The sequence below is a fragment of the Pectinophora gossypiella genome, chromosome 22 (assembly GCF_024362695.1).
Source record: "Pectinophora gossypiella chromosome 22, ilPecGoss1.1, whole genome shotgun sequence".
In the NCBI taxonomy this organism is placed as follows: domain Eukaryota; kingdom Metazoa; phylum Arthropoda; class Insecta; order Lepidoptera; family Gelechiidae; genus Pectinophora; species Pectinophora gossypiella.
Window position 1 is genome coordinate 1,025,296 of NC_065425.1, and position 21,402 is coordinate 1,046,697.

At 40.1% G+C, this 21,402-nt stretch overlaps 1 protein-coding gene across 1 annotated transcript; it reads left to right on the plus strand.

Annotated features, from left to right (window-relative positions):
• Positions 1-1,209: 1,209 nt before the first annotated feature.
• LOC126377097 (4-hydroxybutyrate coenzyme A transferase-like) lies at positions 1,210-20,974 on the plus strand. Its single transcript, XM_050024754.1, has 10 exons — positions 1,210-1,547; positions 8,701-8,863; positions 12,025-12,163; positions 13,338-13,428; positions 13,930-14,121; positions 15,707-15,833; positions 16,623-16,711; positions 18,267-18,386; positions 19,524-19,670; positions 19,963-20,974. Exons 1-10 carry the CDS (start codon positions 1,361-1,363, stop codon positions 20,145-20,147), a joined length of 1,440 nt encoding a protein of 479 aa, XP_049880711.1. The 5' UTR covers positions 1,210-1,360; the 3' UTR covers positions 20,148-20,974.
• The last annotated feature ends 428 nt before the right edge of the window (positions 20,975-21,402 follow it).

The window sequence follows — 21,402 nt, forward strand, 5'->3', positions numbered from 1 at the left end:
AATCTTATTATTTTTATCTGACCAACAAGAGCCCGCGTTTCCGCTCACGAAGACATACCTTTCACTCACCATGTTGCCAGAAGCGGGCTGGGGGGTCTAAACATTTTTACTTTCGGATTTTCATTATGTGTCATATAATCATAGCAATTTAATTTCATGGCACTTCGTAAAATAATTTTGGACTGACTAATTATTCCGCGAAATATATTAAGGTATTTGTACTTTTAGGTATAATTTTTATTATTTTTCCAGCAAAATTTCAGTACTGAGGATTCGATGAAAAAATAAAATGCTTTATTGCTTTACATGCGCAAATATTAAATTGTAATATTGTTTTTTAGATGAATTGTACTGCTGCACTTTTTTTTTCATTTACCTCGATTCTCCGTTTGCCATTTCAAACCACTTGCCCGAAACATTGGCCGCTCATTGGAGAATTCCGCTGATCACCAAATACATATACTTCTAAATATACTTAATTGCACTAAAATAAAAGAAAACAGTAACAAAGGGATTTAACTTGGTACATGGTAAATGGCGGCCTTATCGCTTAGAAAAGCGATTTCTTCCAGACAACCATAAGGCGAGGAAATATGTAAAAATTCAAATATTGCGGGTGCAAACTAAGTACCTACAACTTACCAATAAATACATGCACAATAATAAATAAATACATAATATACCTACATTTACACACATAATATTAATAATACAACACAATAATATACATTTAATCATAACTTCAGGGACTTGACCAACTCTCTTTATTAGTATCCATCAATCCATCACACGACTTCCACTAAATGTGGCTGCAAAATATATTTTTTAGCTTTGCTTACGTCTGCTCACCCTGATTACGACCGTTCTTCAGAAAATGATTTTAAAATATCGCGGTATTCTTTTACAAAACATGTGTTCTACGAAAAACAAATGTGTTGACAAATTTTATGTGAAAGAAAAAGTTCAAATGGCGGATGTTTTCAGGAAATTTTACATTTAATCAAAAATAATAATTTAAAATGTGAATAATATAAGTTTTATTCAAGAAGGCTCCTCGAATGCATTAATATGGTGTCCGCTTGAGATCCTTGTTACTCTTTGACGTGCTAATGGAATCTGTTTAATGTTGTCAGCTTCAAATCCAGATTCTACCATTTTTGCTGTCAAATTGCTGTCAAACATTTAAATTTTTTAGTCTGTGGCCTGCCAGACTCGCGGTTAGACGTTTGTTTATTCGTTATCTCTTCGTATCGCAGTAAACTCGAAGACTTCGCCAATCCGGTACAATATTTAGATTTTGGGCGGATCCCTTTGGTTTCCATTTCTTTGTAACATAGCCTTTTACCCCACAACTACCAAAATGTCTGTGATGGGCAAAGTTTTACCTCATGTTTCGAGCCGTAATTTCGGCAAAATCAGTGCCGCTTTGTGCAGTGGGAAATATAATAGGACCTATTTTACTTATACTCAAGAGTTGTCGCAGCCTTTGGACCGAAAACCGGAATACTTGACCGCGAAGGAAGCCTTCGAGAAATGTTTGAAATCAGGTATGATAATCCTGCTATTTACATAGTACAGTTCTTGATATGTGAATTAGCGCGGTAGTGCATCAATTGTACTTGATTGGACTATTAGGACTATTACAAGGGAAATAGGGTAACAGTACGAAGTTCAAACGAATAATTTATTTATGTGCAACAACTGGTAGAACATAGGACCTTAAGTACTACGTAATAAAGTTTCAATTTGCATGCGGAATCGCTTTTGATCTTTTTTTTTTTTTTTCATTAATAATACAGTACCTATTTGACATTGGATTTGTTATTTTTGGGATTAGCATCCGATTTTATGTGAAGTCCGTTGACTTGGGTATTATACCTGCATATGTTTGTACAGAAAGTTATGCTGTTAGTAGGAGTGTGTGTTCATTATAGTACTTAGTTAGTCTTACATTTTCAATAGCAAGGTATCACATTTCCATTATATGGATCTTTATGAATGCAAATCAGATTGTGATGTAATAGATGTACTGCAGAGTAGATATTACCTTGGAAATCTTACTTTGTGTACTTTTAACTTCACTGCTTTTGTCTTTTAAATTCCTTTCAAATATTTTAGAATTGCAATGACTTCCCCATTTATAGGTGTTTTGTAGTGTGAAGAGATTGGTGGGGCCACCTATACCTACCTACGAAATTACACTAATCCACAAGCAGACATCCCATATAGCGATCAGGCATGCCTGACATATCATATAACTACAGACCAAAATGAACCTAATTACACATTGGGTAAGGGTAATAGGTAACTAAATAATTAATAATGCCAAAATGGCTGCCGCTCACCCAAAGTCATAGCCTAGCTGTAGCTAGGTTAATATCATCACCTTCCTAATGTTATCCCATTTTTTGCAAGGTCTGCTTACCTAATTTGAAGATTTGACACATAGCTAGATTATATAAAACCCTCGTTTAGGAGGATAAAAATATGTTCTATCCTCTGCCTTTCTTTTTTACTTACTATCAGGTGCTTACCTATCTTCCATAAAAAAAAATTGTAACAAAAATAAATAGGCACGATAGGTATTGCAGTTTAACCGGTTCTATAATCTTGTAATTTAAATAACTATAACTTGAATTTTATCATTATACAATGTAAACAATGTTACATTGTTTATTTAATAATATTTAGTGGGTGTGTCAAAACGAAAAGAAAAAAAAATGAATAAAAAACGTACATTTGGCACTCTGCCCAGATCTGAATTCAAGATCATGGGAATGTTAACAACTATGCAGCTTCATATCAAAATAGCAACACGGAGTTATCATTATTACGTCTTGGATCCAAAGTGTGTCACGCAGATGGCCACACCTTTTATAAATTAAAAATAAACTCTGGTGGAGTAATTAGAATAAATGGATTGTTGGTTTGTTTAGACATGTGAATTGCGTGTGTGTTTTATGTGACCTAACCTGTATTGGGCTGATTTTCCCTTTGAGGGTTGTAGTACAGAAAGGGAATTGGTTCTGTAAAAAACCGGACCCCGTGAAAACGGGATACCGTTAGGCAGATGACTTTACTTAGTAATTTAAATCTATTTCTAGTGTTGATATGAAATTTTAGACGATTATTATAATAAAATACCTACTGGCGTGTAACTGTATTCATCGTAGTATAAGGTCAAGGCAAAACACATCAGTTTACATTATTATCTATTGCAAATAATAAACCACTTAATAAGTTATTGGTGTAGAGAACCAAATTATGCTTTATTCCATAACGGCTACATCTTCTTATTGCGTGGTTTGAAACACAAATATTTGTATTTCATACTATCTGTAAAAATAATCATTGATTCCACTGTTAGGCAAACGCCTCCCCTTGATTAAATGTAAATAATAAAAAAAAATTACAAAGATCAAGGTGTGCCACAAGGCACTGATTACGATAGGTAGACTAAGCAAAGGCGTTTGATACCATTAACTTTCCCAACAACAGATAATTTTGAAGCCAATGTTCTGTATTGTCGTCATAGCCACTAGCGCAGCAAAACAAACATTTGTATGTTATAAAAAACATGTCGGCAACAAAGTGTTATCGTTGCGCGACCTATTATTGTGTTTTTTGAACTTTGAATAAAATTATCGTCACTAAGTTTGGAATTACATTTTAAGACTTAAGTATTCCTGTAATAAAATGATATGAAAAAGATATTGCGCAGATTAAAATAGAGATTATTCCATATAGGTAACTTTTTAACGGAGCGAATTTAAAAAAGAAAGCATTTTTTACTGCAAAATTAAATTCTAAATGTATGAGCAGCGAACGTTTCACAAAAATAGCGGGTATGGGACGTTTTCTCATTAAACATTAATGAAATCCATACAAATTAAAAAGCCGAGAATATCACATTCGTAATTCCGTATGGAAGGCTGAAAGATCGAACATTAAAAGTCTAATTGTTAACTCTACCACACCCCCGACACTGCATGCAAAGATCTCGTTCTAATCTGCGTGTAACGCGTAAGTGAGAGTGAGACAGACAACGCGCTCCCCTTGCGGCTTAAGGCAATAAAATACTAAAGAAAGATCCAGAAGGGGTGATATCAGCGCATTATACGAATTGGTGAGGAGCGGAGAGTTACCGTAAGCTAGTTTCCAACTAGTCAAATCAGTTACTTTTTACTAAACGTCAAAACACAAAATGACTAAGGAAATTGCATGAAAAAGCACACTGTGACGTCATAGGACAACGTGTTAAAATGTCGGACTTATTATTACGTTTTTCTTGATTAAAAATCATAAACAAGTTAAAAAGGAAATGTTTTTCTTTAGTTTTAGATCTGTTTTTATTTAGTAATCACAATTTCATAATTTATCCTGAACCTACTACATAACCCAGTTCTACACAATATGTACCTCATCATCATCAGCCCATTAACGCCCCCACTGCTGGGGCACGGGCCTTCCCTATGGATGGATAGGGAGATCGGGCCTTAAACCATCACGCGGGCCCAGTGCGGATTGATGGTTATTAACGACTGCTAATGCAGCCGGGACCAACGGCTTAACGTGCCTTCCGAAGCACGGAGGAGCTCGAGATGAAAACTTTTCTTTTTGTGGTCACCCATCCTATGACCGGCCTTTGCGAATGTTGCTTAACTTCAACAATCGAAGACCGAGCGCGTTTACCGCTGCGCCACCGAGCTCCTCAGTACCTAGTATTCATTATTCTATGACTCTACGCAAGACACTTGACGTAAGAAATAATGGGCGTTCATGACGTATATACTGCATAGCCCCCTATGCGACTGCAATTTGTGCAGTTTCCTGTTGCCTTCGATGTCTTAGTGAACAGAATTATGAGTTGATAAAACAACTCGAAACTTGACTTGATTCGTGGTTCGTTTCCCGGTGGGGACAAATCACACAACTTAATGTCCTAACCAAACTAGGGATAACAGTGATTTTTGTGATATGTGCCCACCGGGATTTGAACCCGGGATCTCCGGATCGTGAGCCCAACGCTCAAACCACTGGACCATGGAGGCCGTTATCTCAGAGACCTGTGGTCCTGTGGTTCGTCGGCTTGCTTCTCAAACGGGGAGCCCCGGTTCGAATCCCGGCACCGGACTTGCTTGTCCTTCTTCATCCATCTACCATTCTAGCCCCCTCCATACACTACAGCAGTATATAATAGGGAGTGGAATTCTCTGCCGTCTTCTGTATTTCCGAATGCATATAACCCGGGTGCTTTCAAGGCCAGAGCGAAAAGGCACCTTCTGGGCGAGCTCGCTCCATCTTAGGCCTCGTCAATGCCTTCGGGCAAGCCTGGGGCCAAAAGCAACTGTGCCTATTTGCCAAGTAACCAGTGCCTGCCTAGTAACCAAGTCGCTATGCACGTATTTGTCCAGAATTGTATATAAATAGGCACAAATATCGTAATCATTATGTATTGAGTTCAAGTTCGTGCCTGCTATTTATGCAGCAATTTTTCCCCTATCACGTCATTGGTAACTACATGAATGCAAATTACTTAGGTACTTTACTTTTACTTTGTAGGTACTTTCTGTAAAAAACCGGACCTGTCAAATCATCAGGTTTGACAAGCGGACCCTGTTAAGCCGTTGGTCACGGCTATTAGCCATAGAAACACCTCCACCAACCCGCAGTGGAGCAGCGTGGAGTATGCTCCATACCTCCTCCGGTTGATTGAGGGGCGGCCTGTGCCCAGCAGCATCATCATCATCACCAGCCCATTAACGTCCCCACTGCTGGGGCACGGGCCTTCCCTATGGATGGATAGGGAGATCGGGCCTTAAACCATCACACGGGCCCAGTGCGGATTGATGGTTATTAACGACTGCTAATGCAGACGGGACCAACGGCTTAACGTGCCTTCCGAAGCACGGAGGAGCTCGAGATGAAAACTTTTTTTTTTGTGGTCACCCATCCTATGACCGGCCTTTGCGAAAGTTGCTTAACTTCAACAATCGCAGACCGAGCGCGTTTACCGCTGCGCCACCGAGCTCTTCTGCTGCTGTGCCCAGCAGTGCAACGTATATGTGCTGTTTATGTTATTATGTTATATTACCACAACACTTAGTAGTGTAGGCAATTCTACTCACTACGATTCTGACACACCACTTTCGTTTCTTCTTTTTTTCGTTACTCGCCGGTTTGGAATAATCTACATGGTTTTTCAATAAAGCCTTGGTTTTAATCGCCACAGCCCTGAACCCCAATAAGAGAGAACCCCATAACAACGACGTGACTAAAGAATGAAATCTCGTCGACTTTGATCTGTCTCTTATCTAGACAATAGAGGAGGAACGAGAATTTGATAACGGTGATAAGTTGAACATGTTTACCTAAATAAATAGTTGCCAACGGCATAAATACAGCTGTTTATAAGCCGCGTAAACTTGATCAGCGAGCCTAGCACCGTAAGCACGCGACTCTTTCTCGCTGCGACGGAGATCGTCTCTCTCTTTCTGTGCAGTAATGTGAGAGAGTGACGGGTGACGTATGTCGAGGCGAGAAAGAGTCGCGCGCTTACGGTGCTAAGCCCGCAGACCATAGGCGATAGAATAAAAATCGCCTTTACAAACGACACTAATGACGCGTTTTCACGACATTCCCAAAAGGGTTAACAGTTGGACGCGTTCTATGTTTTTTATTCGGTCCCAGGGGGGTTAAAAGCAATACATCTAAGAAAGCAATATTGCTATTTAACATTTGTTTGCATTGTGCACTTACTTTTATATGCGCAAATGTCAAATTACAATATTGCTTTCTTAGATGAAATGCTTGATGTTAGTGGTATTACTATTTGAAAAGCTTCCTTCTCTCTTTTAAACTTCTATTTAGTTGTACCCGAAAGAGTCTGTGCCTACGTCTACTTACATCAGTAAGTAGAAACCGGGACCAACGGTTTTACGCCTTCCGAAACACGGATCATCTTATTTTCGGATAATCGGGTGATCAACCTGTAATGTCCTAACCAAACTACAAACAAAGTAATTTTTGTGATATGTCCCCACCGGGAATCGAACCCAGGACCTTCGGATCGTGAGCCCAACGCTCAACCACTGGACCACGGAGGTCGTTTGTACGTTTGTGAATAATGTACATCAGTTAATTGACTAAATATTAGCTTTTCTTCTGAGTATACATAATAAATAATGATTGATTAGTTAATGAACTTCTGCGGTTTGGTTACCGCAGAAGTGGAGAAACGAATCGCTCGGCCGTGGGCATCCTTCGGCGCCAACGCAAGTATATTACGTAGCAAGATGTCAATGCACTTAAAACGAAGAGTCTTTGAGCAATGTGTTCTGCCAGTATTCGTATACGGAGCTGAGACCATGACCCTAACTGAGAAATCCGCAGAGAATCTCCGTGTTGCTCAGAGAGCAATGGAAAGAGCTATACTCGGCATTTCCTTACGGGACCGGAAGAGAAATACTTTGGGTTCGATCTAAAACCAAGGTTAGGGATGTGGTAAAAGTAATTGCCGAACGCAAGTGGAGATGGGCGGGACACATTGCTCGAATGAGCAAGGAAAGACGGACCCGGAGATTGTTAGAGTGGCGCCCACGAGCATTCACAAGACCGAGAGGAAGACCACCAATGAGATGGAAGGACGACATTGTCCGGCACGCAGGATATGGCTGGATGTCGATAGCCCAGGATCGTCGGAAATGGAAAAACATGGAAGAGGCTTACGTCCAAAATTGGATATAAATTTAGGCTGATATAGATAGATAGATAGTTAATGAACTATCATTGGGGTAAACACAGATTGTCGCTTGCGTAAATACAACGACACGCTGTTATCGCAATGATGTATTATCTTACTAATATTATAAATGTGAAAGTTTGTGAGTATGGATGTTTGGATGTTTGTTACTCTTTCACGCAAAAACTACATACATACATAAATTCACGCCCGTAATCCCTAATGGGGTGGGCAGAGCCACAAGTAATCAAAGACAACTTGCAGCCACTGTTGATACGAAGTCCAAAGATGGATATGATGAACCTTATGGAAAAACTACTGAATGGATTTTAATGAAACTTTACAATAATGTAGCTTATACATCAGCATTATTGAGGACAGAAGAGGCAAGATGATTGGATACCTAATAAGACACGACGAATTTATTAAAAACATCATAGAAGGAAAGAGAGGAAGGGGAAGACCAAGAAGAGCTCACATGTAACAGATTAAAGAAAAGGTTAACGTCGTGTGTTATAGCGAAGTCAAGGAATTGGCCGTCGATAGACTGCTTACTACTTTATTTTACTACTTGCTACTTTATTCGCCCGGGTTATTCATTCATTTTAAAATGAACAGTTATCAATCATCCGTCCCTTTTCGTAGGTCATGGGCGACAGGTTGTGGCATGGGTGGTACGGTCACGAGCATTAATATGTATACACTGTGGTACCATGTCACATTAACTTTTTTGACAAATTGAACTGTAAGTCTCACTAAATGTCAAATATGTTATTGCGACAGAGTCCTAAAGTGGGTACATTATATTGCTCATCATGACTGTACAGAGATAGGTTGTCAGCAACCTGGTGACGACCCCCCCAACATAAAAGTCGGATCCGCTCCTGACCTCTACCTATTGAAGTATGGATAAGCAGTTTTAGATTTAACGAAACTACACCCTCTCTTTTACCTTCCAGGGCAGACAGTATTCGCACAGGGCGCAGCCGCGACCCCGGTTCCGCTGCTCAACGCCATGACCGATGTGGGCAAGGCAGGCAGCTTGCGAGACATCAAGGTGGTCCACATGCACACCGAGAAGGAGGCAGCTTATGTTGCGCCTGAGTGCAAGGACATCTTCAGGTGCGTAAATGACGCCTGTTATCCCTAGCGGGGTGAACAGGGCATATTTTTTATTTCTTTAATTTTGTTTGAGGAGCCTACAGCTTAATTCACACAATGTTACACTTAGCAGTCACTACAATGCCAGTCGTGCGGCCGCTACTGTCGCTCTCGCATCGGACTTTACAGCCATTTTAAAAGCTGCCACAGAAACGCTTGAATCATCTGATAAAAGATGTAAAGGCCTGAGATGATGACACTTAGCAGTAAGTAAAGGCCAATTACCCTGTATTAATAATATAACTTGCCTGACTTAGCGGCCTCTGTGGTCCAGTGGTTGAGCGTTGGGCGATCTGGAGATCCCGGGTTCGGAATTGATTAAAATTCACACTCAAACTCCTTACCGGCTTACGGCTATTAAAGGGTGTTGGGAACTTTACTCGGCGACAATAGAAGTCGGCTTGCGATACGAAATGTTTCGGGGCGGAGAGTTAGCGTTCGATAATGGTGCTAATTCCTGCAGACGCCATCTAATTTTATTTTAAGTTATACCTGTCATTTTCTTATCCGCTGGAAAAGAAAGGGACGGGTAATCGACAGGCATAAAATTTATGGAATACTCGTCAATTTTAAGCAGAAATCTAAAACAACCGTCTAAAAAATTTACATCGGCCAATAACCCGTCAGAGTTAAGTAGACTGCACGTCAAACGGATTACATACCAACGATATGCCTATTTTATTCGCCCGGGTTATTCATTCGTTTTAAAATTAACTTGTTGACAATCACCCGTCCCTTTCCTTTTCGACGGATAAGAAAATGACGGATATAACTTAAAATAAAATTAATAGGTGTCTGCAGGAATCGGGGCCACTGTATTATTAATTCTATGCCTAAGCCTCGTTTTGATGAAGGACCGAATGGTAACAAGTAAGGAGACCGACGTCCGAAGAGATTTGTCATTTTGAAAAGGACATTTAATGCCATACTGTCTTGTCTTTTATCTATGTATGTATGTATCTTGTAAGTCATAATGAGGACATTGCCTTTGGCCAAACGCCAACATTTTCGAAAGTAGGTAATCTGGCTGCGACTGCTTGTAAGAATGCATCATTGCACATTATATTGCGTAAGTTTAGAGCCGTAGAACAGTCGGTAGAACGCTTGCCTCTCACTTTGAGGTCGCAGGTTCGAATCCAGCACAAGCCTAAACCAATGATCGTCGAATTTGTTTTCGAATTCATATTTGGTTCAAAAAAAGTGCTCAGCGTTTAAGGAAAACACCGTGAGAAAACCCACATTCCCGAGAAATGCATTTTTGGAGGTATGTGACCTAATCAGTATTGGGCTGGTTTTCCCTTCGCGGGTTGGAAGGTCAGACAGGCAGTCGCTTCTGTAAAAAGCTGGACCTGTCAAATCTACAGATTAGGTACTCTTACTCCTAGGTCTACTCCTTTCATACCAGTAGAAAAATTACGTACCTACTTATACATAGAAACGTATTACATTTTATGTAACCAATTATGTTTGCCTGTTGAATTATTATGACCGTCAAATTCTGACAATCTTTGCTGATCCAGTTCTATTGGTTATATAATGCTTTATCTAAAAATGCATGACGAAATCGTGGATTGATAACAGACACTTGACATTCTACTGATAAAGATTTTGAATGTCGTAAGTTTTTGGATGATCCTTGTATGCCCACAGATGAAGAGATATCTTTTGAATGTTCCCTGATACTTACTTATCGAGTACAATGTAAACACTACCATAGAATAAGGAATAATACTACGCGAGGAGCTCGGTGGCGCAGCGATAAACGCGCTCCGTCTGCGATTGTTGAAGTTAAGCAACTTTCGCAAAGGCCGGTCATAGGATGGGTCACCACAAAAAAAGTTTTCATCTCGAGCTCCCCCGTGCTTCGGAAGGCACGTTAAGCCGTTGGTCCCGGTTGCATTATCAGTCGTTAATAACCGCCAATCCGCACTGGGCCCGCGTGATGGTTTAAGGCCCGATCTCCCTATCCATCCATAGGGAAGGCCCGTGCCCCAGCAGTGGGGACGTTAATGAGCTGGTGATGATGATGACTACGTGTAGGACGGCTACTCCGCTCCCCCTTATTAAGACCCAGAGGGACAAGGTAAATCTATGTCGCCACCCGATGCGAATTTATCCTATGCCCCACGCCAGCAAGGAAGCAAAGATATGAATAAACAAGTGGAAATATATTTAGAACGTGATATCAACGGGTCGGCGCCCGCGCACTCGGCGCTTTCTTGATGTTAGCTCTAGTATTACGTCAAGACATGGATGCTCCCCATTTGTCCGGCTAAATAGGGAATGTCATCCGAGAATCTAGAGTCAAGTAAAAAAAGAAAAAGTGCACAACAGTAACATTTTTTTTTGCCTTGACTTATCGTAGATTTACCGCAGATGGCATTAACTACTTGGCTGGACAAGTGGGGAGCGCTGAGGGCTCTCACCCGGTACAAAATTTAAGACCACAGGCCAAGAGCGCCGTCTGAGGGGATTATGTCGAAAAGAATTAATCGACCCTAGTGGGCCGAAGCGCTGAATCGTGGAATCGTGGTGTGTGACACCAACCTACGATTATCCCTGTATGCACTATGGGAGTGCACCAAAGATAATCCCCCGGTTCGTGTAGGACTATTGCAGATTATGGGAACAACGGGAACTGGGCTATTTGGGTTGGGGGTTAATGAACCGGGATACTGGGGCTATGGGGGACTATGGCGCCTGCTCGACCAATGTTGGTAAACATGGATAAAATGAGCAGGCGGTGACTCGCCGCTCACTGGATGGGCCACCTATCTTTATACCTCACCAACTCGCGACTTATGCATCTTTCACTTCCACCCTGCGAACGTATAGCTCTAACGCCCCACTCTGGCCGGCCAATGAAGGCAAGCCAGAGGTGAGAGTCCTGCGGCCCCCGCTGGGGTCCACTCCGGCCGGCCAGTGAAGGCAAGCCGGCGACGGAGGGCCTGACCGACTCTCGGGGGATCTCAGCTCCGTGGTCACTCACCAACTCGCCACAAGCTGGCCTGCGGAGACTGACTGCACTGTTGAATTCACCAGGTTCGCTGATGAATTCACCAGGGGGCGATGGGGTCGTCACATCTCTACGCCTTTATATATATTATTATTATTATTTCCAGATCGTGTTCCCTGTTCATGGCAGCGAACGTTCGCAAGTCGGTGGCGGAGGGCCGGTCTGATGCCATCCCCATATTCCTCCAGGACATCCCCAAGTTGTTCCACAGGAAGATCATCAGGCCCGACATTGCTGTCGTCCAGGTAAGTGCGCCGTTGCACATTCTCTTGGTCGTACATTGACCAATACTGAGGGGGATGGTCTACTCACGATTCTGAGTTAATATTTCATGACGTTTTGTGTTTTTTTTTTAATTATTTTCATGCGATGGAAAATTCCACTTGATATCAACTCAGAGTCATGGTTTAAATCACCCAATTTTCATTACGATGTCACTAACACTCTGTATACTCATTGATGTAAGGTACCGTAGATAAAGCCCAACATAGAAAAATACGACGAAAGCTTTACGCTAACTTAGCTATACATTCGTACCCAGCGGTATACTTATACAGTGACATCGTAACGAAAACTTTCAGGGATGATTCAGGCCATGATTCCGAGTTGATATCAAGTGGAATTTTCCATCGCAAAAGTATAGAACGGAAAATAATTTAAAAATCACTAAAATTTTCATAATTTTTCCCTCAAGAAAGTCCACTTAATATCAACTCAGAATCATGGTCTGAATCATCCCCCTCAGTATTTGTTACGATGTCACTAACACCCTGTATGCGCCCGCGTTTGACCACAATCTCACCTGATGGTAAGTGACGATGTGGTCTAGGGTGGATCACGGTTACCTAGCAAATGCCTATTCACTGTAGCCTTGAAGACTCCCAGACTACCGATATTAAGTCCAACGTAATAGCTGGCGAGCCTATTGCTATTAACCGACGAAAAATTCCACTTGATATCAACTCAGAATCATGGCCTGAATCATCCGTCAAAGTTTCCGTTACGATGTTACTAACACATTGGTGCTAATTCCTGTAAACACCATCTAATTTTATTTTAAGTTATATCTGTCACTTTCTTATCCGCCGAAAAGGAAAGGGACGGGTAATCGACAAGCATAAAATTTATGGAACACACGTCAATTTTAAGCACAAATCTAAAACAACCGTCTAAAAATTCGCCCGGGTTATTCATTTATTTACTCATTCTTCCTAAAATTAAGAGCTGTCAATCATCCGTCCCTTTCCTTTTCGGCGGATAAGAAAATGACAGGTATAACTTAAAGTAAAATTAAGAGATGTCTGCAGGAATCGGGGCCATTGTATTATTAAAAAAAAATGCAGTGGCGAGGAGTGTGTGTAACATATCGGCCAGCATGTTGCAGGTTATGTTATTATGCAAATTATATGATTGTTCCAGGTTTCTCCCCCCGACCAGCACGGGTACTGCAGTCTTGGTACCTCGGTGGACTGCGTCAGGTCGGCTCTAGTCAACTCTAAGGTCATCATAGGTAAGCCTAGAAAATATAAGTGCAATAACATTGTTAAAATATATTAAGTATAATAAATACAATTGTATCGCTGACTAATAATTAAGTATGTTGTCCTCTCTACCAGTTGTAGTGCCCTTACCGGTTCCATGTTGACACTATAATACTTACTTCTGTTTTTTTATAACACCACAATCTGTACAAACACATGGTCGCAATAAAACATTTCTATTTCTTTACATTCTAAGACTTTTTAACTCCCTCAAGTTGAGACGCGAGAGCTCAAATGTAGAAACTCTTCAATGAAGCGTGACTTGTTTATTTCAATCCTCAAATAAAAAACTGTAACCCCCTGACCCTCTAGGGCCAACCAGAGAGGTTGACATCGTTACAAAAGTAAGCTGAATACGCGTCAACGATGTAAGAGTAGGTGGATAACCAGGAAAATGCTCTTTCTTTATTTTCCTTAAAAAATCAAGTATCAAAACCGTTTACAACTCTAGTGATCCTTAAAATTTACAGCGCAAGTAAATCCGAACATGCCTCGAACATTCGGTGACGCGATCATCCACATGTCTCACATCGACTACGCGGTGGACGACAGCACGCCGCTGCCAGAGCATGGCGTGGGCAAGGCTGCGAGCCCTGAGGAGACCAAGATCGGACAGCTCATTGGAGAGAATCTGGTTGAAGACGGCGCTACTCTGCAGATGGGTGAGTTCCATAGACAATTGACTACTTGACAGTTGTAAGAATAAAATATGTCGAATATGGTAGTTTATCATTTAATGCGAGGAGCTCGGTGGCGCAGCGGTTAATGCGCTCGGTCTACGATTGTTGAAGTTAAGCAACTTTCGCAAAGGCCGGTCATATGATGGGTGACCACAAAAAAAAGTTGTCATCTCGAGCTCCTCCGTGCTTCGGAAGGCACGTTAAGCCGTTGGTCCCGGCTGCATTAGCAGTCGTTAACAACCATCAATCCGCACTGGGCCCGCGTGATGGTTTAAGGCCCGATCTCCCTATCCATCCATAGGGAAGGTCCGTGCCCCAGCAGTGGGGACGTGAATGGGCTGATGATGGTGATCATGATTACGCATTATTTTAATTACGTATTACTGTTAAATCATTACAATACAATTAGTTACGTTTAACTTTACGCACGTAATTAATTAATTGTTTCACTTTGTATTTTTTTTTATTAAAGTTCACGAACCTAATAATGATTACTGCATTTAAGTAATCGTACGACATTTAGACTTTAAACTGATAAAAATATAAACATGCGTAGGTTACGTGCTTTTTTTAAGTAATGCTTTTTACAAGGTTGGTACTATTGTTCGCAATAACCGCTGCATCATAGGCAAAAAAAATATATTTTCTAAATATTACGGTATTTATAACAGCATCCGTGGTCTAGTAGTTAGAGCGTTAGGCTCACGATCTGGAGGTCCGGGTTCGATTCCCGATGGGGACATTGTCGAAATCACTTTGTGAGACTGTCCTTTGTTTGGTAAGGACTTTTCAGGCTTGAATCACCTGATTGTCCGAAAAAGTAAGATGATTCCGTACTTCGGAGGGCACGTTAAGCCGTTGGTCCCGGCTATTAGCCGTAAAAACACCTCCACCGACCCGCAGTGGAGCAGCGTGGTGGAGTATGCTCCATACCCCCTCCGGTTGATTGAGGGGAGGCCTGTGCCCAGCAGTGGGACGTATGTACGGTATTTATATACAAGGTGTTAGTGACATCGTAACGAAAACTGAGGGGGATGATTCATGACCATTATTCTGAGTTGATATCAAGTGGAATTTTTGGAATTATGGAGCTGAAAATAATTTAAAAAATCGTCGGAAAATTCCACTTGATCCTCAGTTTTCGTTACGATGTCACTAACTCACCAATTTAAGAGCCACGCTCTTGTCGGTGTAGCATTCTCCTTGCTACTTTTTTAAGGAAAAATAGGGCAGTGATTTCCCTCTTGCCTTCCGCCCCGCAGTACTCTGACGCGAGTAGGATGGCGCCCAGAGTAGTCTATTTCAGAGCCGTACTAGGACTCTTGTCCTCCGCCTCAGTAAAGTACCTACTACTACTGGTAGAAGCGTAGGGCTCAAAAACGGGCAGGCCTAGAATTAAGTACGGCAGACATTAGATCTGTATGTACGTAGATATAACAACGTCCCTGCCTTTCTTGTGTGTCAGGGGTAGAAGAAAAAAAAACAGCACCTACTTATTTATGGAGACAGGAGTCTTATCCTGTCCTACGTCACTGACACCTTTCATAAAAAAATATTTTTTTTTCAGGTATCGGCAGCATCCCCGACGCGGTGCTGTCGGCCCTCAAGAACCACAAGGACCTCGGCATCCACTCGGAGATGTTCAGCGTCGGGGTCATCGACCTCGTCAGGCGGGGCTGCGTCACCAACAACAAGTGCGTTAGGTTTTTTTTTTATTTCTATATTGTCTACTAGCTACCCACCCCGGTTTCGCTCGGGTGCAATGCTGAGGAAAAAGGGAATTATCTACTACATCACATTAAAAATCAAAAACAACAGTATTTCTCCACTATTTAATGGATGTTATTATACATATAAATCTTCCTCTGGATTCACTCTATCTATAAAAAAAACCGCATCAAAATCCGTTGTGTAGTTTTAAAGATTTAAGCGTACATAGGGATATAGGGACTTTTTTGAATCGTCAATTTTTTCATAACGAACGTCTCATCCGCCTAAAACTACTGCAAATTCTCACAACCTGTAAAGCCAGGAGGAGCGTCTTAATGTGTGTTTCTTTACGATGTTTTCCTTCATCGCTGATCACGTGACAATCATTTATGATCCAAACATGAATTCGAAAACTAATTCGACAATCATTGGTTTAGGCGTGTGCTGGATTCGAACCTGCGACCTCAAAGTGAGAGGCAAGCGTTCTACCAACTGGGCTACCACGGCTAAGCCCGTGTGGACGTAACTTATTGTAAATTTGTCGCAGAAGGCATTAACTACTTGGCCGGACAAATGGGGAGCGCTGAAGGCTCTCATCCGGTACAACGTTTAAGACAACAGGCCTGAGGGTGCCCAGTTGGGCGCGAACCTCGGCTCAGGGCGTCGTCTGAGAGGAAATTAATAATATATTAATAATAATTATAATATTTATAATAATTATATTTATAATAATTATAATAAATTAATAATTATTATATTTATTTATTTTACAGAAAGAAGACGCACAGAGGCCGCATCGTAGGCAGCTTCCTAGTCGGTAACAAGGAGTTATACGATTTCGTGGACAACAATCCCTTCATTGGTAAGGCATTCATTATTTATTGTACTTATTAAAATCTTCATCTGTTAACGGCCTCCAGTGGTTGAGCATTGGGCTCACGATCCGGAGGTTCTGGGTTCGAATCCCGGTGGGGACATATTACAAAATTCCCTTTGTGATCCCTAGTTTGGTTAGGACATTACAGGCTGATCATCTGATTGTCCGAAAGTAGGAAGCTAGATGTGATGTAATTGTTTGCAATTTGTTATTTCTTTGTAATTTACCTACCCTTTGTAAGTCAAGTTGAACAACTGATGTTTTAGTTTAGATTATATTTTGTGTTGCGACAAACCCATGTCGGGTTTAACAATGCTTCTTAATCTTTAAGGTAATTATATTATTAGGTTCATTATATTATCAAAAAAGAAAAAAGAAAAGTTAAATTTTTATACTTTTCTTTATTTTTCAGAAAATATTTTTGCCTTGTTTAAATAAAACAACTGAAAAAGGATTAGACAAGTTATTTTCTTCTTTCGGTTGGTCGATTTTCTGTTTTTTTTTTTTAATTTAGTCATTATTATTATGAAATATTTAGATAAATATATATTTTTAGAGTTTATTATTTTTATATTTTTATTGATAATTGTATTTTTGAAGTAAATAGTGAAAAGTTGATTTATTAGTTAAATTCAATGAGATTAACTCTAAATAAATACATAAGAAAAATCCTGGGTTGTATCAAGCCTAACAGATATCTAAATATATTACTTATACATTCGTTGTTAGCTACTAGTCACACATTGTTAATCTTAATTTATGTAAATGCTTTGTAACCTTCCCTGTTTTGGGAATAAAGTTATTCTATTCTATTCAATTTAATAGCTCTTGTCGGAAAAAAAATTAAAATAATTTAAACAAATTCAAAAAAACCAGGAATTTAGTGACATCGTAACAAAAACTTTGGAGGATGATTCAAACCATGATTCTCAGTTGATATCAAGTGGAATTTCCTATCGGAAAAATCGTGAAACTGTTAGTGTATTTTACAATTATTTTCAGTTCTATAATTTGCGACGGACAATTCTACTTGATATTTTGATATCAACTCAGAATCATGATGTTAATCATCCCTCAAAGTTTTCGTTACGATGTCATTAACACCCTGTATACAGGGTGAGTTAATATCAAGTGGATTTTTCGATCGCAAAAGCATAGAATTGAAAATAATTAAAAAAAACTAAAAAAAAACATGAGTTTGCGACGGAAAACACTTGATATCAACTCAGAATCATGGTGTGAATCATGATTAGAACATACACTCAGAATTATGATGTCTCTAACATCCTGTATACAGAGTGAGTTAATCAAGTGAAATTTTCTATCACAAAAAATCTAAAAAGAATCATGAGTTTTTCGACAGTAAATTCCACTTAATAATTACTCAGAATAATGGTCTGAACCCTGACACCAGGGTTGATGAGGCTGGTATTCTACCCCACAACCCACACGATAAGAAGAAGAATGGTCTGAATTATACCTCAAAGTTTTCTATGATGTGGTTGTACTTTAATAAATAAATCAATGTTTAAAATTACAGAGATGTTGGAGATAGACTACGTAAACAACACGCATATAGTGTCGCTTCAGCCGACTATGACGGCCATCAACTCGTGCATCGAGGTCGACCTCACCGGACAGGTGTGCGCTGACTCCATCGGTGAGTACATCTGTAGATAGATAACATATTGAGCACAATGGATACAGGATACAGAAATCAGGACAACAGACACAGAAAGGCACAACAGGCGGCCACATTGCTCATGTACCAATATCTTCCAGTATGTTGAACGTTGGGCTCATGATCCAGAGGTTCCGGGCTAGAATCCCGGTGGGGACATATCACAAAAAAACACTTAGTAATCCCTAGTTTGATTTGGACATTACAGGCTGATCACCTGACTATCCAAAAAGTAAGATGATCCGTGCTTCGGAAGGCATGTTAAAGGTTATGATGATATATGATGAATCGGAGCAGACTCCTACTCTGAACCCCAAGGGAATTAACTCAAAAGTCCGCATAAACTTTCGAGTTATGAAGCGGTTTCTTGGCACGAAGTGAAAATAGATAGGTACACTTTGTTTATTGAATATTCGCGAATGTTTTCTTACTAACTTACTGCGATAATTAACCACAAAATACCTCTTCGTATTAATTATTTAGATTATTCAATGAAGAAAGCAACCACGTCGTTCAAGTTCCTGCCAGAAAGCCTCAAAAGTAACTGATTTGATCAGTTGTGTGACCAGTATGTGTGGTAAAGCACGTTCACACCACAGTGCTTCCCCTCGGCTCACGTTTTATTTGTGTGAAATGCGGCAAAAGATATCGTGCTACTATTAGCTTGATAAGTCACAAGAGCTCCTCACTTTGAGGTCGCAGGTTCGAATCCAGCACAGGCCTAAACCGATGATCGTCGAATTTGTTTTCGAATTCATGTTTGGAATGATTATTATCACGTGCTCAGCGGCGAAGGAATACATCGTGAGGAAACCCACATTCCCCAGATATGCGGAGGTATGTGACCTAACCTGTATTGGGCTGGTTTTCCGTCCGCGGGTTGGAAGATCAGACAGGCAGTCGCTTCTGTAAAAAACCGGACTTGTCAAATCTTCAGGTTAGGTAAGCGTACCCTGTGAAAAACGGGTTAATGCTAGGGAGGTGAAGTCTCAAGAGATCCTGCAGCAAAACGTGACAGCTACACAGCCACTGTTACCATAATCTGTCAAGTTGTTGTGGCCAATGATGATGTGTGGTAAATAAATTGTCTTAAAACCTTAATTTTGTGATGTGCAGGTACCCGTATGTACTCGGGCTTCGGTGGGCAAGTGGATTTCATTCGCGGTGCGGCGGAGTCTGTGGACGGGAAAGGCAAGCCCATCATCGCTCTCGTGTCTACTACTAAGAAGGGCGAGAGTAAGATTGTGCCTACGTTGAAAGTTGGTGAGTGATATTCAGCATCATATAACTACACACAACCACACCACGGACACTTTATACAAAAAACTTTGTTTTACATAGATACTATACGTACATTGACATTGACGTTTATATATGTATAGCTCAGCCGCTGGTAGGGAGTGTGGCCGTTCTATACGTAATAAAACATAAGTAGTACCTGCTTCTGTGGGTATGGAGCATATTCCACCAAGTCAACATATAACGAAACAGCCTATAAACGAAACGTTTTACCTACATACTAGAGATTTCAAAATGTTTCTTCGTGTTTCCACAGGTGCTGGAGTAGTGACATCTCGCGCCCACGTCCACTACGTGGTCACTGAACAAGGCATTGCCAATCTCTTCGGCAAGACTCTCCGACAACGCGCCTACGAACTCATCAAGGTTTCCCACCCTGATCACCGCGAAGCACTAGAGAAGGCGGCCTTTGAACGCCTCAAGTGCATGCCAGCCCCTTAAAAAAAACACAAAAACAAACATAAAATTGGCCCCAAAAAAATCACAACGACACCATATTTGTTAAACGAAATATACTCGCAAGTTAGCCGCATATTTATCAATAGATACATACGCTCATTTTAGATTTAACCACGAATAGGTCGTGGAAAGGAATGGTGCTAAACCGCCATTTTCGAATTGTTAAATTTTGGCGCCAAATTAATTTAGATGTTGGCAATAATTCCGTACACGTATGTTTTTTTACGCAAAAATATACTAGAAGTTTGTGGAATGGAATGAGGACGAACAGAAATGATTAATAATGTAAATTTATGGGCCTATTTTTGCTGGATTATAAAAAAAATCTACGGAAAATGACCTCGGGTTGCCAGCAAAGAAATTACTACTATCTTAGTAGAAATTATGGTAGTTTTTTCTAGTATTAAATCGTGTTAAAATTCACTGCCAAGAATATCTGTTGATTTTCTTGATCGTCAAATGCCTGAATAGTTGTAAGTATAGAAATGCACCTAGAATTCCAAACGAGATGCATTTTAAACTTATTGTTAGAGATCAGCTAGTACATGTTTAGTGATATGATAACATAGTCTTCATAACAATGCCTTAACACGTCAATAGTAAAAACTTAGCATAAGCGTAAGTGCATTTTTTTATTATTGTTTAAAAATCACGCTTCATTTTTTATTTTTTTTGACCTGATTCGAATTTATTTAAGGAATTTATTTGTGTATCATTTATTTTGTAAGTTTATTTACAATATCCCTTTAAAAATGTTACGATTTGATCATTGTTGTATTTTTTATTAAATAAAGCGTACTTCTATGATATCATTGACTTTGCTTTTTCCTCAAAAAAAAAAAAACAATCTGCACTTCTTGACGATGTTGTAGGTTTTTGTGGCTCGAAAACAGATACATTTTCATTATAATATATATAATAGACAGACCAAAATATTTTGCTTAATAACTGAAGTTTTGTCTGCCTACCCCTGAAGGGACTTCACCGTTACGTGACCTGATAAGAACCACTTGTTCTATTTGGAGTTGAATCCTAATTAAACACGGAAGTATTCAATGATAAGTATTATTCTATGCTCTGTTAAAGTTTAATTTAAAAAAATAAAACATTTTCAAATGTTCACACGTGGCTTCATATAAACAAATCCTGAATTTAAATTTCTGAACGCAGTGACTTTTAAAAAGCTCATGTTTACTGGAACAAATTACGAAGGAATGAAAAGTAACAATCTATCTCT